Below are 25,789 nucleotides of genomic sequence, written 5' to 3'. Positions count from 1 at the left end.
CCCAGTGTGTCCCCAGAGCCTGCCCAGTGCCCCCAGGCACCACCCCAGCAGGGCTGGCCGGGGAAGCCCCGTAGCTGGGCCCCGTCACCCAGGCAACCGCGACCCCGCCGGCGTGCCCTAGGGACGCAGCCTCGCCGCCACCTCCCTCCCTTGCTTCTCTATTGGCCGAGATTAGTGCCCGTCATCCAGATGTCCCTTGTGAGTGGCGAGATTTGAACGGCTCCCGCCTTCCCCCCGGCCGGAGTGGCTGGTTTGAAAGAGCGGGGAGCGTTGTGACTGGCTAGGGGAGGTGGGCGGGCGGGGCCTGTGTCCCCGCCTTCGCCCTGCGATTGGCGGGCCGGTTTCGGCGGGCTGAGCGGAGGTTTGAAACGCGCCCGGAGCGGTTAGCGGGCCGCCATCGCCGCCTCTCAGCGCTGCCGCCGCCATGGAACTCGAGGAGTCCCCGTCGCCCCTCCGAGTGCGTGCGGCCGCCGTCCTCTCAGGGCTGCGGGATCTCCCATCCCCTCAGATTCCCCCCCGGGGCCCCTCAAACCCCATCAGATCCCCCCAATTCCCCTCAGATCCCCCCCCGGGGCCCCTCGGATCCCGTCAGATCTCCCCCTAGTTCTCTTCAGATCCGCCCCCGGGGCCCCTCAGATCCCCCCCCGGGGCCCCCCAATTCCCCTCAGATCCCCCCCCCGGGGCCCCTCGGATCCCGTCAGATCTCCCCCTAGTTCCCTTCAGATCCGCCCCCGGGGCCCCTCAGATCCCCCCCCCGGGGCCCCCCAATTCCCCTCAGATCCCCCCCCCGGGGCCCCTCGGACCCCGTCAGATCTCCCCCCCCGGTGACCCCCAATTCCCCTCAGGTTGCCCCCCAGTTCCCCTCAGATCCCCCCCCGGGGCCCCCCAATTCCCCTCAGATCCCCCCCCATCTCCTCATGTCGCCCCTCAGGATCCTCCGCCAGGCTCGTCTCGGGGTCCCCCGCCGCCCCTCTCCCCTTCCACGGCCCCCTCCCGCCGCCGTGGCCGGTCCCCGCTCCCCTCACGGCCCTTGTCTCCCTCCCCGAGCAGCCCCTGGACGAGAACCCGCGGGTGCCCAAGGGCGACGGCGCCAAGAAGCGGCTCTCGGTAGAGCGGATCTACCAGAAGAAGACGCAGCTGGAGCACATCCTGCTCCGGCCCGACACCTACATCGGCTCCGTGGAGCTGGTGACCCAGGTGCGCCGGGGCTGGGAGCACCCCGGGGCTAAGCAGCACCCAGCACCGGGGGGGGGGGGGGGGGGGCGTTAACATGGCCCTCCAGCTAAGTGGGAATCAGTGCTGGGTGCCTCTGCCTTACACCCTGATGGCAGGGAACATGAGGGAAACCTGAAAAACACTTGGGGATGTATGTGTTTTTTTTACTTTCTTTTCAGCAAATGTGGGTTTTTGATGAGGATGTGGGCCTTAACTGCAGAGATGTGACCTATGTGCCTGGCTTGTACAAAATCTTTGATGAGATTCTAGGTGAGCTGTGGGATATCTATTGGACTAGTGATTAGCAAGTTTGTTTGTTTTTTTAAGTTATTTCTGGGTGCTGAAGGTGTAAGAGACCCTTGAACTAAAATTAAGAACTTGGCAAATGTACTTTTTTCCAGTTGACCAAGTAATGTCCTTTGCATAATCCGATGGATGGTGTTCACAGAGTATATCGTTTGTTGACTGTGCTTCAAAATGTTGGATACTAATGTTCTGCCTGGTCTTAATTTCCATTAGTGCCACTAAAGTGTAAGCCATTCTTGGGATGATGGCACTATATATTATAAAGCCAATTCCATTCAGCCCCAGATTCTCCCTTTTATGTTATCCTGTAGTGCTCATCTCTATAACTTGCAAAATCTTTGCCTATCAAGATGATTACTAGTAGCATCTTGTCTTCAATTTTTGTATTCGTTCTACTGAAAGCACTTTATAGTTAATATTTTCTGTCTTGATTGAAAGTGTAATATGCTAAAAATAACAATCTTTCTATTCTAGTCAATGCTGCAGACAACAAGCAGAGGGATAAAAACATGTCATGCATTAAAATTACAATTGATCCGTAAGTTTTATTTCATTTTTTCAGTGTCTTCCCAGTTCACGTATGTTAGATTTTCTTCTTCAGATACTGTTCTGTTAGGCTGGTGTTAGGCAATAGAGAGCTCTTTGCAGAGGCACATTCAAGTTGAACCAAATGTAACTCCTGGAGCTCCACAGCTGCCAACTTGTGTAGCATTATTGACCAATTACAAAAGCCTTTATCTTCTTTAGGTCTCTTGCTCTCTTAGAGCGTTGGCTTGTGAAATCATTGCTTTTACTTCCCCCCCCCCCCCCCCCCCCCCGCCTTGTGGTCGTTTTCTCCTTTCCTTCTTCTCAAATTTTTTATTCTGTTCTTGAGCACAGATTATTTTTGTATGTAACTATTCATATTATAGATGGTATCTGCAGATCTGAGGCTGAAGGTTTTTTTTTTTTGGACTTGTCCTCCCTCTGCTGGCTGTTTTTACACTTGCCGAACATAAATTTACTTTTGATGAAACGGTGGCCTTCTACCATTGATTTTGTATAGCATTTATTTCATAGCTCAGTCATTTCCAGCCTTAAAGACACACTCTCTTCTCCCCCAGAGAGAATAACACGATCAGTGTATGGAACAATGGGAAAGGTATTCCAGTTGTTGAACACAAAGTGGAGAAGGTCTATGTGCCTGCTCTTATTTTTGGACAGCTATTAACCTCAAGCAACTATGATGATGATGAAAAGAAAGTCACAGGTAGGGAAGTCTCTAAATTAAGTGCTAATATTTTTGTGCTGCCTGATCAGCTTAAATGTGTGAACTGAATTACCCAGTGTGAGTGAGCAGTAGCTAGCAGGTTTCATCAAGACTGCTTGTTCTGAATAAAGGTGACACTAACTGGTCCCTTGCTGTTCTCCTTGTTAAGAAAAAGAAGTGATGTTGATGCAGCATAAAAATGGAATCCCTGAGTGTATCAGAGGGACGTTTCCATGCTGTATTTTATAATAAAAATGGTACAGTCATGGAGAACAGGAGGAATTCCCTTTGAAAACTAATTCCCATTAAATATGGGTATATAGTCATGTGCTAAGTTTGTAGGATATTGTCATTCATGGTGAGTCGTACTTTGACAGTGCTGAAGGGACTGAATTCTTGTTAGTCTGGAATTCTTTTAGATGGTTTTGAACAAATGTAACAACATAGATCTGTTTGCGTTACAATTCCAGGTGGTCGAAATGGTTATGGAGCCAAACTGTGCAACATATTTAGCACAAAATTTACTGTAGAAACTGCATGTCGTGAATACAAAAAATTATTTAAGCAGGTATGGACACTTTCTTTAATTCTGTTTTCTCATTTCAGTAAGGTTGTACTTGAGATTCTCAAATAAGAGCCTACGTTCTTATTCCAATTTAGATGTTGTTTGCCTGGTGCAAATTTGTATTTGTACCATGACTAGAATAACTTTGGCCCACAGCTACTGTACTGCTAATTTTGATTCAAATAAGTAATGAAAAGAGCAGACAATCAGGATCTAATTTTTAACCAGTGGGGTTTTTTTTTAATCTCCAAGTATTTAAAACTTGTAAATCAGCTCTCTGATTTTAAAAATTAAGCTAGTTACTCATATTTCCATTTTTATCTCAGACCTGGACAGACAACATGGGAAAGGCTGGTGAAATGAAGCTGAAATATTTTGATGGAGAAGATTACACATGTATCACTTTCCAACCTGATCTATCAAAGTTTAAAATGACAATTCTGGATAAAGATATTGTAGCACTAATGTCTCGAAGAGCGTATGATATTGCTGGGTCCACGAAGGATGTCAAAGTTTTCCTAAATGGAAAGAAACTGCCTGTGAGTGAGCATTTAAAGGAAATAATATCTATACTTCTCATGACGTTTGAACAATGAGATTTGGTTCAAGCAATTTACATCATTACATGTGGCGAAGTGAAAATTCACATAAGTGATTTATAGTATTTATAGGCACTGTTATTAACAAATTCTCTGCTTTTATCTGCATGTAGGTGAAAGGATTCCGTAGCTATGTGGACCTCTATGTAAAGGACAAAGTGGATGAAACTGGTAATATGCTTAAGGTTATCCATGAGGAACCAAATTCTCGATGGGAAGTGTGTTTGACTTTAAGTGAAAAAGGCTTCCAGCAAGTTAGCTTTGTCAATAGCATTGCTACCACCAAGGTAACTCTTCTTTACCTTATTTAGTCATGTTAATGACATATTCTTCATTATTAGTATTCCTAGGTATTTCCGAATGTATGTTAGTGAAAAATAGTTAATTTGTGCAAAGACCATACTTAGCTTTGAATAGCAGTACGTATTTTTTTTTTCCCCAATGGAATCACCTCAAGATCTTTGATCCCTTTTTTCCCTTAGGGCGGCAGGCATGTTGATTATGTAGCTGACCAGATTGTGACCAAACTCATTGAAGTTGTGAAGAAGAAGAACAAAAATGGAGTTGGAGTAAAGCCTTTTCAGGTACAGACTCAGAATCTCCCTAGTAGGAAATGTAGCTCTAGCATTTTTGCAAATTGTAGCTACAACCTGATGAATTATTACAATAGTCTAATTTAAAATAAATATTTCCATTGTAAAGATTTTTTAGATAGATAGATAGATAGATATAAAAAATGTGCTAATTATAGAAGCCTTATATTTTCCATTTTAAACCAACTAACAATCTTCTCTTCCTTTAGCTGTTGTATTTTGTAATCAGAGCACCATAAATCATTGCAGATGCACTAAAAATATCAGATGATACCTATTTTGGAGGAAAGCTGCTGATTTCTTAACATCCAAAATCATATAATGTTGTTCATGAATGTTTGTGAGCTGTCCTAAATTCTATCAGTTCTGTTTAATTAGACGTGTAGAAAAATTAGAAAAAAAAATGGTGATGATTGAACTAGTTCTTCTTTCAGCGTGATTCTGATAGGCAAATGTTAGAAGGCCCTGTGAGATGAGCTGGTAAAATTTGTAATGGTAGTTGTATTTAACTGCAGGTGAAGAACCACATGTGGATTTTTGTGAATGCTTTGATCGAAAATCCAACCTTTGACTCTCAGACTAAAGAGAATATGACTCTGCAGGCAAAGAACTTTGGCTCAACGTGTAAACTGAGTGAAAAATTTATCAAGGGTGTAAGTACTGGAATACACTGGTTTCAGTTATAGATGTCTATAAAGCCGCATCTTATATTTAATGTGGCAGATATACTACTCATGAACTAATGTCAGTTTAAACAAAATGAATATATGCCTTAAAATTATGTCACAGTTGAGGCTTTTCTCACAATTGAATCTCTTGTATTGCAGGCTGTCGGCTGTGGTATTGTTGAGAGTATCCTGAACTGGGTAAAATTTAAAGCTCAGACCCAGCTGAATAAGAAATGTTCAGCTGTGAAACACACTAAAATTAAGGGCATTCCTAAGCTGGATGATGCCAATGATGCCGGTAAGTGCTTTATGTCCTTTCTAACCAGTTCATTCAAACACAGTTAAAAAGTGTTTGTTAGACAAATGAAAGAATTGTCTCCTAAGGAAAGTGAGAAAATTCTGCAATTATAGCTTATCCTCATTTTGTAGTCAGTCCTATGTGCAGTCCAACAAAACCTGTGTGTGTTAGAAGAAATTTATTCTCATTCATTTTCTGAGCATACCAATTCTGATTGCACTTCTTAATTAGAAAATCGACTTGCTTTTTTTTAGGCAGCAAGAGTTCTATAGACTGTACACTTATCCTGACCGAAGGAGACTCAGCCAAAACACTGGCTGTTTCTGGTCTAGGAGTGGTTGGTAGAGACAAGTATGGAGTATTTCCCCTTCGTGGGAAAATACTCAATGTCAGAGAAGCTTCTCATAAACAGGTTAGTTGGAACATCTTTATAGTCTACATATTAGAAGATGTGTTATTCTTTGTGTCATGCCATATGTTTTAACTGAGTCAGCAACCTGGATGCCTGGAATACTGTAACTTGTAGTAATAGTATCTCAAATATGTGAAGTTAGTCTTGCTTTCAGTATGCCTTGCTGATTAAGTGGGAATATTGACTAAGTCCTATTCACTGCTTTGCCTGAGGAGATAGCATTTGTGTTGTGGACTACAAAATGTTTGGAATGACACAGAACAATATAAGCATTAGACTTCAGTTTAGAAATAGTAAGTTTCTCAACAGGAAAAGAATGTTGACAAGACTAAGCACAACAGTAAAGGAGATACTTATGGCGGATCATTTTAGATCTTTTCGAGCTACAGTTTAAGTCTGGCAGATAAGTTTTTATTCTTTGTGATCTTTTCTAGATCATGGAAAATGCTGAAATCAACAACCTCATCAAGATTGTGGGTTTACAATATAAAAAGAACTATGAGGATCACGAATCTTTAAAGAGTCTTCGCTATGGAAAGATTATGATTATGACAGATCAGGTTAGGCTCGCTACAATTCAAAATTGGGAGAGGAAGAAAAAGCACTACAGAGGAAAGAAGATACTACCTTTCTCCCACTGGCACTGTTGTACCTAATTCTCTGTTTTTATCATTCTATTTGTTCAGTCACAAAACATAACAGATAAGGTAGAGGGGGAGTAGCATCACTAAACAGCTAATTATTGTCTTTTCAGTCTTCTAGTAGATCTGGTACAATGTCCTCGACTAGACCTTGGTAGTTTTTGATCAAAAATGTGCCTTTTTCGTTTCTCTTACCTTTCCCTAGTTAAAAGGTGGGCTTGTATGATCATATCTTTGGAAGAGAAAGTTAGTAGGGCTGATTACCTGGAGTTATAAGATCGTTTGCTGTTAAGGGAACAATTGTCATTTTCCATCGTGTCCCTAATTAAAATATGCCTTTTAAAAAAAAATTTCAGGATCAAGATGGTTCCCATATCAAAGGCTTGCTGATTAACTTCATCCATCATAACTGGCCATCTCTTCTAAGACATAACTTCTTGGAGGAATTTATTACTCCCATCATAAAGGTAAGGGCTGTGCGGGTGGTAAGGTGAATGAGTAAGGATCAGTTGATCCAAATCTGCCTCTCATTTCACAAGTACAATGCTCATTCATCACAGGTCTCCAAAAACAAAGAAGAAATACCATTCTACAGCATTCCTGAATTTGAAGAATGGAAAAACAATACACAGAATCACAATTCATGGAAAATCAAGTACTATAAAGGTCTGTAGAAAACCTAATAGGGTGGAGTTAAATGACCCAAGTAAGAGCTGTTTCATTCATGGTCTAAACTGAGAGGTAGCCCTGCTTGCAGAAAGGCTTTGAACCAGATGACCTCTGAAAGTCTCTTCCAGCTTAACTTATTCTGATTAACAAATGCATGTGACAAAGTTTAAAGCTTTATTTATCAACGCTGAGCACGTTGCAAAGTAAGGAAACCATAACCTCTAACTGGAGGGTCGCTGTCTAGCTTCAGTAAAAATCTCTCAAAATGGAACTACAATGTTGTAGGTATCCATTCTTTCAGCCCTCTTAATCCAATATCCTTAGCTTTATGACAATTTTTTCTGTTGTCCAAAATGCAGTCCACGTGTACTGATAGCACTGCAAGCTAAGTAAATATTCCAGAATTGCTTAATCCTGATAAGCAAGTTGCCAACTGCAGAATAACAGCTGGATGATGAGGAGTCATTTCCAATTTGCAGTTAATAGTTTCAGACATCTATGGAAGTCGCAGACAAAATCCGCAAGTACAGCATGCAACTGCTTGCTTACCTTTAATTCTTGTGCTTTTTGTCATACCATACATCTCACTTTAACTTAGGGTTTTCAGTAAAATCATACTGTTTTAACATTTCACATAATGTGCCACAAAAAAAATAGATGTAACAAAACATTTGTTTAAACTGCAACTTAATTTGAGCAAGGAGTGATTAGGATTAACCTGCATTGTGTCTGCAGGTTTGGGTACCAGCACATCGAAGGAGGCTAAAGAATACTTTGCAGATATGGCAAAGCATCGAATTGGCTTCAAATATTCTGGTCCTGAGGATGATGCTGCTATCACCCTGGTAACTAAGAATACTTGATTTAATTGCTGACTTATTACCTTTGGTATTCTACTGCTTAGTGTTGTGTATTTTCTCTTAAACATGCTCTTAGAGGCCTTTGGGCTTGAGACAATCTCTTTGTTACCAAGGCTACAGCTTTAGTCTAACTGGTAGAGGCAAATCTGTCCACAGACCTCAGGCCAAGAGCACCCTTTTAATGATGCCTTTTAAATATAGCTCAGAACAAACTAATCACTACAAACCTATTGACGTTTTCAGACACAATGGTAAATACTCCTTTAATGTTTTTCTGCATGTTATGATGCAATTTTCTCTAAGCCAGAACCCCTCACCCCTTTTCTCCCCCAGATTTTCTTTTTTTCTCGTAAAATGATCCACTAGTGGTTTAAAACAACGCTTGTTCCAGTGAACTTCTTCACCTTAAGCAGATGTTGAAGTATTCTTCTGAGTTATTAGCCAATGCCCAAAACCAAGGTTTTTCCCAAAGTGTTAATTGCATTAACAGGGAAATTTGCTTTGGTTTTCTGTAAAAGTTTATTCCTAAAGTCAAGCCTAACCTACCATGTCTCCTGAAGACTGGTGGGAATTATGCTCTTGACGCTACAGAATGTCCTAGAATTGAGTTACTTTCATTTTTGTAATGCACAGGCCTTCAGCAAGAAGAAGGTAGAAGAGCGAAAGGAATGGCTGACTAATTTCATGGAAGATAGAAGACAACGGAAGCTGCATGGCCTGCCAGAGGTAAAAAGTTTAAATATATGAAGGAATTTGGTTTCCTTTTGCTCCCAGGGGCTGTTCTCAGTTTCATTTTGGCATGGTAGAGCTGCACACGGCTTAGGGTCAGTGAGTCAGTCACCGGATTATGGGACAGTTATAATGTTTCAAGATTTTGCAGGAGCAGTCTCTTCTGTCATCTCATTAGTGCAGCCTCAGAGTCAGTTGTTCAGTGATTAATTTGATTTTTAGCTCTTATCTTTCGAATGACTTTATCAAGACGGAAATGATAACTTAAACAGGACTGCATGAAGTGAAATGTAATTTCACTATAAAACAGTCCTTTATCATGGGAAGCGAGTTTCCTTTTTCCGTGCTGAGAATACCAGTGTTTGAGCTGTATTTAGCTAGTCTTACAATGAACTTCTATTTTAGCAAAACTAGACCAGTATGAGCTAAGACCCACATTAGACCTTGTTAAAATTAATCTTAAACTTGTTTTTCTTAGGACTACCTATATGGGAAAAATAGTAACTGGCTGACGTACAATGACTTCATCAACAAGGAGTTAGTCCTGTTCTCAAATGCTGATAATGAAAGATCAATCCCATCTCTGGTTGATGGTAAGCAGTTTCACGTTAGTAACTCTGTAAATGGATGTTTGCATGTTTTGCCATCAGAATCAGGGTAACCTGCTGAGTTTTCAGGGTCAGTGTTCTAAAGTCCATTTTCTGTTCTCCCAAGTTATTTTTTTAATCTTTGGACTAAATGTCTTGCCTGTTTTGTAGCATGTAGTTGCAAGTATCCAAATCTTATGGTGCTTACTCTAGGTGTCTGTGTAGTTCTCAGAGCCTCCAGCAAGCAGAAGCTAAATGAAACATGTTTTATGTTATAATTGCAAAGTCACTTTTTTCTTTTTTTCATACAGGTTTGAAGCCAGGTCAAAGAAAAGTTCTGTTCACATGTTTCAAAAGAAATGATAAGCGGGAGGTGAAGGTTGCTCAGCTGGCTGGTTCTGTAGCTGAGATGTCCTCATACCATCATGGTGAAGTAAGACTTCAATCTGGTTGTGCAAAATGCTTTTTTAAAAAAAAGAAAAATTCTGTTGACTCAACTGTTAAGATGCTTCCAACTTGAGGTTAGATGTTTGCATATAAACTCCAAAGCAAAGTGGTTGTAAATCAGTTGGTCTACTTCTAATTTTTTGAAATTAATTTAATCGAAGATTGGTCAGTCTGCCTGTCTTACCTAGACCTTATGGGAGTGTATTTCATTCGAGAAAGAAGAACAAGAAAAACCTGCTTTGTTTGAGATGGATTTAGGCTAGGTGTTACAAAGTCTTCCTACTACAATACGGAGAAGTTAAGCACTAAAAACTTATCTTGAGAGGCTGGTAGAATATATTTTATTGGAGTTAAATATAACCTATAGTTATAGTATAACCTCTAACCTATTTAAGAATAGGTTAGATAGCAATATTCCATGGGCTGTTGTAATATGTTTCATCTGTTGATGTGAATTCTATGTTTAACTTTGTCCTCTCGCCAAGGAGTTCTGCTTTCTTAACTTTGAACCTTCCTTTATTGCAGGCATCACTGATGATGACCATCATTAACTTAGCTCAGAACTTTGTGGGCAGCAATAACCTCAACTTGCTGCAGCCTATTGGACAGTTTGGCACAAGGCTGCACGGTGGGAAAGACTCTGCCAGCCCTCGATACATCTTCACAATGCTCAGGTCAGTGTTAAATATTACTTACCCTCTTTAAATATTCTTAGCATGTTACAAGACTTGATTTGACAGCATTTGAAATGAAAAATTTAATTTTTTTCCTTTAAAGTTCTAAAAATGTGGACAACTTAAATCACTGCTACTGTGAATATTCAAGTGAGACTTGGAGTCTCGGTTCAGATGTGTGAACTTTGCTGTTGCCTTCCCACAGAACAGAAAGCAATAGCAGAGCAAACGTAACTGGGAGCAAAAACAAAGGGGGAAATTTGGGTAGGATAAGAAAAAATGAGCTAGAGTAGGAGAGTTAAGTTTTAGGATGTTAAAATACAGCGCTTAGTCTCTGTGGTCTGGTAGTCGCACAGATTGTACTTGATCAAATCTGTTCCTTGAGCACATATGTGGTTTTTGTACTAAAGCAAGGAATACAGAGGATTGTAATCTTCCCAGATATTAAGCATCTGCTTTACACAATTAAAGTAGGAGCTTAGGGTTCCATTTGGTCAATAGAACCTGTAAAGGTTGGTTAGACTCCTTAAGACGCACCTCTGTTTTGACTGTTACTCCAGAAGCATGGATTCCTAGTGTAGACACCCAGGCTGTATTGATTGATAGGAGTATTCCAGATTTCTTTGTTTTGTCTGGGTTTGAAGGTTCTTTTTGCATAGTGGTCACTGTTCTCTAGCAAGAATTTGGGCTTACGTTCTCTCTTTGATTCTAGCCCGCTGGCACGGTTGCTGTTCCCACCAATGGATGACAATATCCTGAGGTTTCTGTACGATGACAATCAACGTGTGGAGCCAGAATGGTATATCCCCATCATCCCAATGGTGCTGATAAATGGGGCAGAAGGGATTGGCACTGGCTGGTCCTGTAAGATCCCCAACTTTGATATCAGGGAAGTTGTGAATAATATTCGTCGGCTGATGGATGGAGAAGAACCTTTGCCAATGGTAAATAATGTATTTTAAAAAGTCTCATTCACTAGTCTATTCCGCATATCCTGGAGCATTTGATGCTCCTTGCATGAACGCAAAGCTGAATCCGGTGTGCTTTTCTGCTTAGCTTCCTAGCTACAAGAATTTCAAAGGCACAATAGATGAGCTGGGACCTAATCAGTATGTGATAAGTGGTGAAGTGTCTATCCTTGATTCTACAACCATTGAGATCTCTGAGCTGCCTGTCAGAACATGGACACAGGTAACAAATGCTGAATTTACACTATGAATGTATAGTTTGTCCTATAAAGCGAAAAGTGATGGTTAGTGTTTTGGAGCTTCCATCTCCGTGGAAAACATGGGTCTGACTTTGTTTTCTCAGACTTACAAAGAGCAAGTTCTGGAGCCAATGTTAAATGGTACTGAGAAGACACCCCCGCTAATCACAGACTATAAGGAATATCACACAGACACCACAGTGAAGTTTATAGTGAAGATGAGTGAAGAGAAACTAGCTGAAGCTGAAGCGGTGGGGCTGCATAAGGTCTTCAAACTCCAAACAAATTTAACATGCAACTCCATGGTACGTAACAGATTTTGCTGCAGAACGTTCTTATTTTAACTGAAAGTCTGATGTTCGTCTCAGTTATTTTTCATAAGGCGCCAAAGACTGCATGGACGGCTGCAATTGCTGGATGTAACAAAAATGCTCGTGTGGAGTAACATGTTCACTTTTATTTTCTACTGTTACTGATTTCAAATCAGCTTTCCAAGGATGCCTTTAAAAGGTTGAAAGACAGGTTTGAGTATGGCCACAAAACAGTATGGTTTTGCCTGAATGAGTAGAAGCAATCTGAAGTCACGCAGTCCGTGTAGTCCTTCATGACAATGATATTGACATTGAACATCTGGATTTTGACATTGTAAAGTTTGATGCCAGGTGTTTATCAAACGTAATTTTGAGATTCAAGTAACCTTAGCCCTAGTGTTTCCAAGAACTTTGAAATTCTAAAATCATCTCTGCTGCTGTCCTTGCAAACTGAAGTCATTTCTGAAGTGACACTGAGGTTATATACTTTGTTAGTTAAGTCAACTGCACTATCCCATCTGTGTGTTTTCTACCTGATTTTCAGTCGTTTTGAAAATCACTCTTGTGATCATAACACCTGTGCTCTTTTGTGCAGGTTCTTTTTGACCATGTCGGCTTTCTCAAGAAGTATGAGTCTCCCCAGGATATTCTAAAAGAGTTCTTTGAACTCAGACTCCGATATTACAGTTTGAGGAAAGAATGGCTCATTGGAATGTTAGGTGCTGACTGTGCAAAGCTGAGCAACCAGGCTCGTTTCATCCTTGAGAAAATAGATGGCAAAATTGTGATTGGTATGTTTCGTTTTCAGTTACTTGGCTTATAAAACTGGGAGAATGACCAGGTGCTCCTTTCAGTTCTGTCAGCAACCCCTCAGCCCCAAGCTGGCTCTTAACAGGCCACACCAGAGCTTACCCTTCTGTTCTAATGATGTATGAGAGGAAAATCCTTCACCAAGTGTCCTTGGTCTATGGAGCGTTATGCACACGTTGAGTAAAATAGGATACTCACACAGCCTTCCTACTGTGTTTGACACTATTTTGAGAATAGAAGTATTTTTTAAATAGTTTAGCATAAATTCCTATCTTTCTGATGCAATAGAAATAAAAGTTAGGTATTGATAGGATTTTAAAGGGGAAATGTTTTCTGTTTAAACGCATAGTTCTGAAGAATCCGTATCTCTTCCATGTTATATTTTTGAACCTTTGCAAAATATTCCAAATTATGCTCTCAGCAGACTGGACCTTCAAACTTGGAAGATACTCAAGTTAGCAACGTATGAGAATCATGAGCTTTCTAAGAAACAGATCTTTGTTCCCAGCATTCTAACTGTTCAATCAGCTTTTCCACTTCAGTCTAAAAGGCAGCATATATTTCCCTTGCGTTCACAGAGGATGCAGCTAGACAAAGTGTCATAAGATGCTTTGTGGTTTGTGTTTGAAGGCAGCCTGATGATCCTTAACAGTCTGTATCTGTTTGACTTGACTCAGGAAGAGAAATAATTCTCTTGCGATGCATTTTCTTGGGATTTTTTAATAAACTGTCCCAAGCCTGATAGACCTGGTTTCATTTGTATTTTTTTTCCTCACGGTTGATTGCTTTCGATAGCTTAAAAAGGAGCAAACTCACAACTGAAACATTTCCATTGGTTGGGGCATTTATAGTGTATTTTTCCGAGGGGATGTCTAATAAGGTGCAAGCTTATGCCAGAGCCTTTCTATGAGTGATATCGGAAGGTTTTTGCCTGCACCTGGCTGTCTATTATCACAAAACCTTTTTGATTCTTTTTTTTCAAGTTCAAAAACTACTTAAGGCAGGGGAAATGCGTACATGGAAATGAAGGTGAACAATATTTAAAGCGCTCAGGCAGATGTTCTTGACAGGTGTAGGAGCAATGCTGAGCTGACAAGTTACGTGTTAAGTAGGAACTTTTGCGTGCAATTTCAGGCTCCACCTCTAATGAGGAAAGAGTATTTCACAGAGCCCTATAGGATGCTGAGCTGATAATAACATGGAATCCAAAAGTTAAAGCTCATCTGTCTTTCTAACAATGATTGTATTAGTCAGTAAATGACAATACTGAAACATGTGTTTACAGAAAACAAACCCAAGAAGGAGCTGATTCAAGTCCTTATTCAGAGAGGGTATGAATCTGATCCAGTGAAGGCTTGGAAGGAATTGCAAAACAAGGTAATAACTTCAGTCATCCTCTCTGAATAGATCTTATGTGGCCTCTATCTCTCTAAGGTTTCAGGATTTATAGGAAGAAGCTCAAGTTGCTTTCCCATTTGTAGGATCGAAGAGCTTGCGTGCTGGTAGGTCTGTGGTAGGAAACATAAAACCAGTAAAAGTTCAGTATCTTTTCAGAAGGTATTGAGACCAGGTCATTGTTTTTGAGCCTGTCAGGGATCAAGTCCTTCTGAAACTTCTGCCACAGCACTTTCTGCTGTTTCTTAAGGCTCTTGTTCTTCTTGTGTCACAGGTGTTAGAAGGGTTGCAAGGAAAATGTGACTGTTTTAAGTAGCCTGGGGAGAATCTGTGCTATTAAGACACGTTCTAAGATCTGACAGATTCTATTTGAGAAGCCAGAGCAAGTAGAGCAAGAGTCTTGGGAAATTGTTTTTGCAGATGGAGTCCCCTATGTGATGGCATCTGAAGCTTTAAGAAGCATAATTTCATCTTTGAGTGGTCCTCAAAGAGCCTAGGACACCACAAGTGTTTGGAGTACCTGTGATGTAATCCAAACATGATCAGCCGCCCTAGCGTTGTATGTAGAGGCATTTGTTGACAATGCTTGTTTCAAATCCACATTCAGGAAGAAGAGGAGGAGGAGGAGAGTGACAAAGAATCAGCTCCAACTACTGGACCAGACTTCAACTATCTACTGAACATGCCCCTCTGGTATCTGACTAAAGAAAAGAAAGATGAGCTCTGTAAGCAGAGAGATAGCAAAGTATGTTTTTTCCGTTTCCTATAAAAGTATTTAAGATAGTGAATTAAAATACATGACTGATGATTCTCAACTATCATTCACTTTAGGAAAAGGAGCTGGAAAACCTTAAGTGCAAGAGTTCCTCTGATCTGTGGAAGGAAGATCTTGCTGCCTTCGTGGAAGAACTTGATGTAGGTGGATAGTCAGTGCAGATGACTGACTCTCTGGGCTTGCAGTCTCATCCACCAACTCTTTATTGACTTTTTTGCCATCATGAGGAAACTGAAAACGATAACTTGAATGTCTTATATGAATTGCACTCTCTTAGGACAACTGAAAGCTTTCTTCTTCCTAGGTTGGATAGGATTACCATTGCTCTGGGGCAGGGAGTCAAACCACTAAGGTCGCTCTTGGAATGAGGCTCAATTAGGAATCTGAGTACTGAAGAGGAGTTTTAGGTTGGCTGAGAGAAGGCTGTATAGTATGAGATGTAGTTCAAAGGTTTTTTGGACGCTAAAGGAGGTGAGGGAGGAGCTGGACCTTACTGAACAGAACCCAAATTGTGCACAGGTGTCTGTGCGCCATCGTGCCTGGTTGCTGCTCCTGTCTGTTCTTCCCCAAGTAACTAAACTGTACCTCTGATTTTAATCATTCGTTGAAAATGTGCAAATCTGTAGCAGGCTGGGGAGTTTCACTTAATCTGATGTTAGGAAATCTATCAGCAAGTTTAGAGTGATTTACTGCAAGGGCTGCAATTTATTTTTTTTTTGGTAGTACATTTCTTTTGCGATTCTCATGACTGTATTATTTTGCACTCACCTCTGCAGGTAGTGGAAGCCAGACAACTTCAGGATGAGATGGTAGGGTTAACTGGCAAACCTTTAAAAGCAAAAGGAGGGAAACCAAAGGTGAAGAAGATGCAACTGTCAGAAGTAATGCCATCACCTCATGGCATAAGAGTTGTTCCTCGGATAACTGCAGAGATGAAGGCAGAGGCAGAGAAGAAGACTAAAAAGAAGATGAAGGTAAAACAAAACAAAACCTCCAAACAATCTTTCACTGCATCCTTTTAATTCAGACAGCCCTAAAGAACTGATAGGTCTTGGTAGCAGAAGGTGTCCTAATGAAGCAGGTTTATTCTGCCTTCTGGGAGAGGGAGAGAATCATAGGACATGGGAGACCTTGGAAATGGATTTTTCTCAGAGTAAAGGAGAACAGAATTGCTAACGTAACAGGATACGGCTTAGAGTAAAATTGTCTTTCGGCAAGAGCGTACATCACTATGGCATAGAGATGGGTTAGTAGCTTGGAAATTAAAGAGCAGATACATGCAAAATTTTTCTAGGTGTCCTGAGGATTTTATAACTCCTCTACCAGGCAGGAAGTACAGCTAGCAAATTCACTTCTTTAGAACAGCCTTTGTGTTTCCGGTAATGTGTTCAGTCACTTAATGAAATTATTGTTCTTGATATTAAGGAAATAAAGATTTAACTCTTTTATAGAGCTACTTGAAATTATGCCATTCAGCCATTTGCAATCTAGAAAATTAAAATATCCTCTCACCTTTTCTTTATCTGTAAGCCAGACATACTGCTCCTTTCCTACAGAGGGTTCCATCAAATGGTTTTTCCATATAACATGCACTGTTGTTTTTAACCCACCCTGTTCAATTCTGCATCCACAACACCCTAGAGTAATGCTGCCATCAGCACACAAAAGCACTCTCATTAGGTGTGGGGACAAAAAGTTGTTTTTGTTAATGCTGGATTTTGCATTTTAAGTTGCTTGCTCTGGAGACCGATCGTGTCGGATTTACTCGACTGTTAGCAATTTTACATAAATTCAGGTTTCCTGTATTCCTACAGCTTTCATACATCTAAAATAAGCAGCTCACTTCTATATTGCTCTCTATTTGCTTCTTCCAGTTGTGTTAACTAGCTAGCTATCTGATCTCTGTTTATATCTTTAGAGTGAAAAAAATGAATCTGATGAGAATCAAGAAGGAAACTTGTCAGGAGATAAAGAGTCTTCAAGCCTTAAACAAAGATTAGCACGGAAGCTTAATACTGAGAGAGGTAAATACTTTTATGTATTATTCCATCCATGGAAAGTGCAGGGAGGTGCTGTAAATTTGGTTATCTGACCGCTTCCTGAAGCGGCGAGTGACATCTGAGATCAGTATGTTTGGAAAAACTAGGTGAGAGATATGCAAAGTGATCCTGAATAACAGTCAAACTGTTACTAATTATTACTAATTTTCTTCAATGTTTAAACTAGAACGCTCTGAATTTAGTGATGTATCCTAAGTTGAGCTTGGACTACTGAGCTTGAATGCATGTGGAAGTTTGCTGATACATCCTGCCTCCCATTATTTTTCAGGTACTAAGAGACAGGCCACTTTGCCATTTAAACCAGTAAAGAAAATGAAAAAACGAAATCCTTGGTCTGACTCAGGGTCTGATTCAGAGTGTGATGATATTGAAGTGGCTCCTCGAAGAGAGAGAGTAGTTCGCCAAGCGGCAGGTGAGTGATGACACAAATGCAAAAGAGGAGCAGTCTGTGGAGGAGAAAATCAGACAGACCAGTTAGCCCCATACTCTTGAGAGCTCAGCCAGAACTCACTTGTTAAGCGGCTCATCTATTTTGCTATATGTAACAACTAAGAATTTTCTGCCATGTGAGCAGATTTTCACAATGATCTGCCAAGGAAAAACAGAAATGGGTAACCAGAGAAAAAAGGTTATTGGTTTTAATTACGCAACTATCTTGCCAAATCAAGTGTGTTGTTGGTAAGTGAGCCCTGAACACACCTGCTACTTCTTCTCACTTTCACTCTCGGTATCTGCTTGTTTTTATTCGCATGTTTGTTTTTTTAATGACTACAGCTGAAATATTGATAAGGAAACTGAGCTGCATGTATCTGTGTAATTTCATTAGCCAAAATCAAGCCGATGATCAATTCAGACTCGGACGAAGATCTCACCAGCTCAGATGAAGAGTCTGAATTTCAGAGGAAGAGTGAAGACAACTTTGACTCCGATACAAGCTTGAAAGAAAAACCTGCTCCAAAGGCCAAAGTTGCTGCAAAGTGAGTATTTCTCCATGCAGTCATTGGAAATAAATTGTGCTCCTTGTTTTAGTATTGTAAAGAAATGTTTTTCCTCATTGCAACTGTAACTGTGCATGGTAAGCTGAGAAAATACTTGGGATTTTTGTATCCTAGGAAAACCACTGAAAAAGCAGCCAAAGCTCCCAAGCCACAACCTGTGCAAAGTGCTGTCTCTGGTAAGGATAAGACCTTCTAAACCTTCTTGGTTTTCCTAAAAGTCCAAGAGAGTGAGCTGGATGTTCTGATCAGTGCTTAACACTGTGACAAAGGCAGATGTTACAATCACAACTGGACATCTTGCAAAGAAACTTGATAGTGGGGTGCAAGCTTGTTTCACTTCATCTTGGCTTTTGTCTGATTCAGTCTTGAATTGAATTTGTGGTTAATCCAGTTTTGATAGTTGTTCTACCTTCATAAAGTTGCTCAAAATTACTTCCTTCTGCTCTGATGTTTATAGCCAGATAAAGTTAATAATTTAACTATTTCCGACTTGCTTTCTACTTTCTTTACTCAGTTCAAGTCCAAGAGGTTGATGATGAAAACGTGAGTCAAGCCCCTACAGCTCCTTCTGTCTCCGTGCCTCGCAGTAAAGTGGCACCTAAAAAACCTGCTGCAGCTAAGAAGGCTGGTGCCACAAAGGGTAAGGCAAAACTAGTTTTTCTGAGTTTTAAAGTCATTTTGAAGACTGGTTTTAGATAACGGTTATTATTCCTGTGGGAAACAAAATCTGAGTGTTTTTGCTAGCCATTTAGAGGCTTGAATAGCTTGAGTTTTAATTTCAGAGAAGAAATGAGGTTTGTGGCAAAAGGCTGTTTAATTGAAGCTCGTTTCCACACCTACCATATTCTACTTCATCTGAGATATTCAAGGGAGTGAATTTTAATTTGAGAGGAGGAAAAGGGAATACTTCCTATAGTGCTGTGTAATACATGGCAAAACTCATCTGAATGGAATTTGTGTTGCAGTCAACATCCTCTTTTGTGACTTTTTCAGAAGAAAGCTACTCAGTGGTAGCTTTCTTCCCCAAAAGAAGAAAAGCTTCTCTGGGATAGCTTGATCTATTTAATGCTAACTTGAACTCGGAAATCTAAGGCGTTTGACCCGGATTTTTTAACCTTAACAGCCCAGAGTCTTTGTCAGACTTTGAAAACTGATTAGCTGGTTTTACGTGTTCCATCACTGTGTTATTGATCCCAGCAGTAAAGTATGTTACTTTACGGTAAAATAGTTACTTTTCCCACTCAAAATTCTGGGAAAGCCTGTCGTGGTTCAGAAATGGTCTGTTCACTTCAACTTTGGAGAGATGCTCCCAGAAGCTGCTAAAAATATGTCAAAATGTAGGTAAGAGAGAATTCAAAGATTAAATTGTTTAGTATAGATGGTAAATTTAGTCTGTATGCTGAAGTTTTGAAGGTATAAGACTGGTTACATGACCTTGAGATTTCAGAACTTTCCAATCTGAAATTGTAAATTGCTTAGAGTATATTTTAATTTGATCTTCACGTAGCAGAACTAAGCAGATGAATTCGTTTCTATTAATCTTGGTAAATAGCTATGTCTCTAGAAATTTGTGCTTCAAAATGAGATGATCTATGTGGTGACTTCACAGTATGCTGCAGAGTCATGTTTGTGTTGAAAGTAAGAAGTGTGAATGAGAAGAGGTAGCAAAGCACAGGTTTAAATGCAGAGTTCTATTTCAGATAACCAGCCATCCATCATGGATATTCTAGCCAAGAAGAAAGCTGCACCAAAATCCAGCAAGACAGCTTCGAAGGAGGGATCCTTAGATTCTAGTGCTGAAACAGGGGTTCCCAAGAAGCCTGGCCCGACCAAGGGGCGGAAAGTTACCAAACAGCAGCCAAGCTTTTCAGATTCGGATTCAGATTTTGGCTCAAAGCCTTCCAAATCAGTTGCAGCTAAGGTTTGTACTCTGCCACACGTTATAGCCAAGCATTCGTGGTTTTGCCGTATTAGTTTTGGGGGACGCAAAACCTTTGGCGGGGGGTGGGGAGGGAACGGACTGTAGTGTGTGTTATGGGTTATTTCTGTAGGGAAAAAAGTGACAGAGGTAGAATCTCCTGTATAACAGCTGTCTTTGTTGTTGGATATAGGAAAGGTGGATGAGAGGGAGGTGGGGCACGTGTACTTGTCCCATGTTGTAGGTGTGTGAACAGCAGCCTTAGCAGTGATACAGAGGTGAGTTTTATGTTGAATGTTGCCTGTTTATGCTCACATTCAGTATTCATTTCTTGACTGTGCTTTCCCTCTAGAAACCCAAGCTGGATGATGACAGCTATTCTATTGATTTAACCACTAATGTGGACAGTCTCACAGTGGCTGCACCCCGAACAAGGCCTGGACGTCTCAAAAAACCTATGCACTACTTGGAGGAGTCTGATGAGGATGACATATTTTGAATTTTAAAGATTTTAAACCGCTGATCCGAACTGATCTATAAACTTGCTTTGGGCAGAGCTCTTGGGAGGCTCTCACCAAAGAATTACACCTCAGATCAGAAAAACTTTTTACTGAATTAAGCTTGTCCAGAAACATTTGATACAAGTGAATACAGCTCTAATTTTCTTTGGTTTTAAATAATTTAAATTTGTTTAAACAAGAATACCCTTCCCCCTTTCTTGTGAACAATGGAGCAATAATGTGCCCAGCTAGTGCTGATGAGCTTCACTCTTATCCATTAGCTCGCTGGAGGTCTTGGTACTCCTTTTGACTCTTTATGGTTGTTTTAATATCAAAGCAGACTTTTATACATATCAAATCCTATAAAATACCTTCTCATATCAATCCCCTCCTCTTTAGATAAACTTTTTAAAACTGCACAACCACAGAGATTTGACATGTGAGATGCAAGGCATATAAAACTCCATGCTAGTGGTTTTTTTTCCTCTACTCTTTCACAGACTTCTATGTCTGTGCAAGCCCCTGTTGCTCAATTTCTGCCATGTTGAGTTTTAGCCTTTGGTTTTTAAAATCGGATCTAGTAAAGAAGGTTTGTGCAGACTTGTCTGCACGCTGCATTCAGTGTTGGCAGTTTTATCTTCTGTCTTACTGCCAAGAAACCCCATGTTCAGCTAGTTCAGCCCAGAGGTCATCCTCAGGTAAGAGGTGCTTGTGACTGACAAAATACTTTGTACCATTAAAGAACTAAATGGACGTTTCTGAATCTAGTGCCTGAGGTGCCATCTGAGTGAAACTGGCTGTCAGTGAGGAGAGGACTCCAGCGTCAGGCTGGACAGATTCCTTGTCCTAGCAAAGGAGACAAAAAGGAACTTTGATCTGTGGGAACTCTAAACAAAGCAGGTTGATTATTCCAATGCGCGTATTGGAAAGCAGCAGGTTCTCCTGTGTTGGGCTCCTCTGCTGCCATACTTGGCACTAGAAAACGCTGTTCCACAGAATGGCTGCTCAGCAGCTTGGAGCTTGCAGCTCCTCGTGCCAGTTCATACTTCAAACTCAGAACATGTTTGTTCTTGGGGACAAAGAGTGACTTCCCCTTCTACACGCTGAGTTGCATGAAGAGTGCTGTTTCCTGTGAGACCTGTTGGTCACTTCTCAGCGCTGTTATGTGGTTGAACTGCTCAGTGTAATAGCTAGAAGCTGGTGGTCACAGGTGTCTCACAGAGCATGGCAGAGTTACAGCACTCATGTTCCTCAGCAGAAAGCAGAGAAGAAAATCTTCCTCTTCCCTTCAGAAGTACTTCACTGGAGTATTTATCTGTTGAGTGTTTTGCTTTTCATAGAGCCATTTCTATGGCACTGAGTTTTGTTTCTTGACTTTCTATGTAAATATTTTTTGTGTTTTTTCTTCTGTTGCCCTGAGCTTCTGTCCTTTTATTATGAAATATTAAAATGTTTTTTTACACAAGTTTTGTTCATTAATGGTGGTGGCTGCACTTTAAAAAGGCTTGTCGTTATCAGCTTGTTCCCTGCATTTTTCACTTGTGGTGGAATCTCCAGAGCTCTGTAGTTGCCTTTGCTAATGGCGAGTGCTTGAAACTGACTTTCTCAGGAGGAAGAGGCCATCAGCTTCCATCCTCTGCTGCCAAGACTGTGGTCTAAGTGGGTCATTGCTTTGTGTTTTTCATAGGAGTTGCAATTGTATAAACACACTAATTACTTCCTAGTTTATTTCCTGCACTGGAATTATCCAGTTTGCCATTGGCATTGTCATGGAAATGATTGAGGCCACAGCGTGAATGATGAGTTAGTACACAAGCTGTGGTCTGTGCTTAGCTGTCGGCAAAGAGCAAGCATGGGGTTAGTATATACCATGTCATGTCTACCTAGGAGGTGTATTTAATAACCGTGTCTGACTAACAAAAAAAGGGGGGGGGGGGTTAGGAGGCACAATCTGTCTGCAGTGCTCAGGAAAGGGCCTAGTAGCGTGTGCCTTTCGCTGCTGCCCCCAGCAGGACCCTGACCAGCTCAGGCAGGGGTTGCTGGCATGATGCGCTCACTCGAGCGTCTCATCCGCTCCCACCTTGCAGCGCTGCGGCTGGGGCTAGGCAGCAGCTGGGAAGCTGGTGTTTCTCGGCTCTGCAGTGGGAGCCTGGGTTTGATGCAGGCCCTGTGCTCAGCTGGCAGTGAGCTGCTTACACTCACCTGCAACATCACGCAAAATGCCACCAGTGGGCCCCAAGCGGCAGCTCAGGTTGGCGGATGCCAACAGCAGCTGCTTGGTGAGAGCAGTTGGGCCCTCGCTGCCCTCCAGCTTTTTAAGCTGCTGCCTCTGACCTGGGCTCTGCGAGAGCAGCTCGTAGCAGGCTGCACCTCCAGCGGGCTCAGGCACTGCCCGGGCTGCTTCCTGCTAATCCCTCGCTGCCGACGCCGTGGTTTTGCAAAACCACAGGCTTGACCACTGCCTTTGCTCCACGACAAAGGCTTCCAAGTGAACGTTTCTTGCAAACGCCTGTGTGGCGGGGCTGGGAGATGGTGGGGGGCAGTTGGTCTGGCCACGTAACCGCGGAGCAGCGCGTGCTGCAAGTTCGGCTTCTAACGTGCAACGGGAGCTGCTGTAGGGGAGCGCCGCGAGGCTTCGGGTGTGCCCAGAGGTCCTCGGCTGAACAGTGCTACTCACGAGCGCTATATTTGCGCTAAAGCGCCTCGGGGCTGGGCGGAGCGGGGGGCTTCTGTAGCAGGCGGCGGGCTCCGCCGCGGGCGTGCAGCGATGCAGCCCGGCTCCTCGCGTGGTTACTGTAAATGTCATGTCAGAAGTGAGCAGGAGATAGCGGGCCGGCGGAGAGCAGCGGCCGGCGTCCCGCCGCGGCGGGGGCCGGCGGAGATAGCAGCTGCTCTCACAGCGCGGGGAAATGCCAGCCCCCCCCCCCCACCCCGTGCCCCCGCCGAAAGCGAGCGCCCGCTGCGGGGCCCGGAGCGATGCCGGGGGCCGCGCGGAGCCCGTGACCCCGGCTGGCTTGGGCGCTCGGCCCCAGCCTTTCCCCAGTGTCCCGGGTGGGTGATTTATTGCACCCAAGAGCAGGTGGTGACCCCCCCGCCCCGGGGGCTCCCCCGCTCCCGGGGAGCCAGCCAGCCGCGCGCGGGCACCGGGCGCTATCGGTGCCACCGAGGTGCTTGCTGGCACCCGGTCAAGTGTGGAAAGCGCTGTCAGATTTTCCACTGCGGGGCTCTGGAGAGCGTCTCCGGCGCGGCCCCGCCGAGGGGCTGTGCTATTTACGGCGCTCCTTGCTGCAAACGCGCCCGAGACTCATCTGTCAATGGCGAGGCCGGGGCCGCGCGGCGCGGGCTGCTCCGGGCTGGCCTGGTAGCTGCTCCGGCAACCCCGGCATCGCCCCGACTGGGTACATACAGACCTGCGTGCGTGCGTGCGAATGTCTGTGTGCGTGCACGCACGTGCACACACGTTAACTGGGGCTGCACTGGGATTTGTTCTCCATCATAAACTCACCAGGATCTGTGGGGTCGGGGATGCTGAGGGCTCCAGCATGCTGAGCCACGGGAAATGCATGGCCACTGGGGCAACCGGGGGGGGGGGGGGGGGGGGGGGGCGCTGTCCCAAGGCTGAAACACCGCAACCACTAACCCCACACTGTGACAAGAAGGGGAAACTGAGGCACAAGTCAGGCCGGTGTGCGGCTGCATCCCAGACCCCTCGTGTGGTCCTGACACCCCTGGCAAGGGCCTGTGGAGGTTTTTTTTTTTTTGGGGGGGGGGGGCAGTGCAAGCTGAGCACCCCTCTGTGCACAGCCCCGACTCCAGCAGCAGCAGCACCCCTCCCCAAAGCAGGGCTGGGGGCATTTCTGCTGGTTTGGGGCTGGCGGTGGGGGGAATGATGGTCCCTGGGCCAGGCCACATCCCAGGCGTCACCAGCCCCGGCGTTTGTCCTTGAGGACCGAGCGGAGCCCTTCCCTGCGGGCGCCCCTGCGGCGGGGCTCGGGGCCGCTCTGTCTCTTTAAAAGGACTCCAGGCGGGGCTGCGGCCACCGTCATCCCGGCTGGACCAGGCACCGGACAGCCGGAGCCAGCCGGGCTGGGACACCACGGCGTGGGACAGCACGCCGGCCCCAGGTACCGGGAGCAGACCCGCCACCCAAGGGACTCGGGGAGCGGGGGGCACCCCTGTCTCCGGGAGCCTGGCAGAGGCCTGGGAACATTCGTGACACGAGTGGGCTGGGCTGGTGGCGGCGGGCCATGGGCGAGTGGGGCTTCCTGAGCTCGCTGCTGGACGCGGTGCAGGAGCACTCGCCCATGGTGGGGCGCTTCTGGCTGGTGGTGATGCTGCTCTTCCGCATCCTGGTGCTGGCCACGGTGGGCAGCGACGTCTTCGAGGACGAGCAGGAGGAGTTCGTGTGCAACACGCAGCAGCCCGGCTGCAAGCCCGTCTGCTACGACGCCGCCTTCCCCATCTCCCACTACCGCTTCCTCGTCTTCCACGTCGTGGTGCTCTCGGCCCCCGCCGCCCTCTTCGTCATCTACGCCGTGCACCAGGCGGCCAAGCCGGGCCGCGGCGCCCGCCCCGTCCAGGCATGCTACGTGGGCAGCGTGGTGGCCCGCGTGGCCGCCGAGCTGGCCTTCCTGGCCGGCCAGGGGCTGCTCTACGGCTTCAGGGTGCAGCCGCTCTTCGTGTGCCGCCGGCGGCCCTGCCCGCACCGCGTCGACTGCTTCGTGTCCCGGCCCACCGAGAAGACCGTCTTCATCCTCTTCTACTTCGCCGTGGGGCTGGTGTCGGCGCTGCTCAGCCTGGCCGAGCTGGCCCACCTCCTGCGCAAGGGCCGCCGGCGGGAGGCCGAGGAGCCGGGCGCCCCGCCGCGAGCCAACCTCACCGTCTAGCTGGGGGAGCCTGCCATCGCTGACACGACGTGTGGCCGTTCTCAGCCGGGGGGGGGGGGGGTGCAGTGCCGGGAGCTATTGCGGCCCCCCCCCCCCAACTGATGTCACCCTTGGGTGTCTGTCCTGCCCCTGCTCTGCCCATCCCGGGTGCTGGCAGGGTGCAGGGCCCCTTCGGGAGGTGCCCACGGCCCCGGGACCGCCAGGGCCAGCGGGAGCCCCGGCCGCTCGGGGCCCTGGTGCCCCCGGTTCCTGTTGTGGGCGGCGGACGGGACTCACCCTGCAGCTGCTGGGAAAAAACAGACACAAGGAAAACAAACAGGTCCCGTCCCTGCGCCGCGCCGCCACCGCCGCTCACCCTCGGCTGCCCCCCACCCCGGCCTGGACCCTCGCCGCCAGGGACGCCCCGGAGCCGAGCAG

General features: G+C 44.5%; 2 protein-coding genes across 2 annotated transcripts; both read left to right on the top strand.

Moving 5' to 3' along the window:
• Positions 1-323: 323 nt before the first annotated feature.
• TOP2A (DNA topoisomerase II alpha) lies at positions 324-21,951 on the top strand. The gene is made up of 35 exons (XM_068918837.1): positions 324-457; positions 1,051-1,197; positions 1,395-1,485; positions 1,996-2,059; positions 2,625-2,770; positions 3,241-3,338; positions 3,662-3,874; positions 4,048-4,221; positions 4,417-4,518; positions 5,043-5,180; positions 5,355-5,493; positions 5,748-5,905; positions 6,340-6,465; positions 6,903-7,013; positions 7,107-7,212; positions 7,951-8,060; positions 8,709-8,801; positions 9,283-9,397; positions 9,703-9,824; positions 10,364-10,512; positions 11,225-11,456; positions 11,569-11,703; positions 11,824-12,024; positions 12,626-12,821; positions 14,126-14,217; positions 14,843-14,980; positions 15,067-15,154; positions 15,791-15,984; positions 16,929-17,034; positions 17,339-17,482; positions 17,897-18,047; positions 18,183-18,244; positions 18,583-18,708; positions 19,769-19,989; positions 20,339-21,951. Exons 1-35 carry the CDS (start codon positions 425-427, stop codon positions 20,483-20,485), a joined length of 4,668 nt encoding a protein of 1,555 aa, XP_068774938.1. The 5' UTR covers positions 324-424; the 3' UTR covers positions 20,486-21,951.
• Positions 21,952-24,610: 2,659 nt separating this feature from the next.
• GJD3 (gap junction protein delta 3) lies at positions 24,611-25,372 on the top strand. The gene has a single exon (XM_068918766.1). It carries the CDS (start codon positions 24,734-24,736, stop codon positions 25,370-25,372), a length of 639 nt encoding a protein of 212 aa, XP_068774867.1. The 5' UTR covers positions 24,611-24,733.
• Positions 25,373-25,789: the final 417 nt, after the last annotated feature.

This window comes from Struthio camelus, chromosome 25 (assembly GCF_040807025.1).
Source record: "Struthio camelus isolate bStrCam1 chromosome 25, bStrCam1.hap1, whole genome shotgun sequence".
NCBI classification, from domain to species: Eukaryota; Metazoa; Chordata; class Aves; order Struthioniformes; family Struthionidae; genus Struthio; species Struthio camelus.
This window is presented reverse-complemented; position numbering and strand designations above follow the sequence as displayed.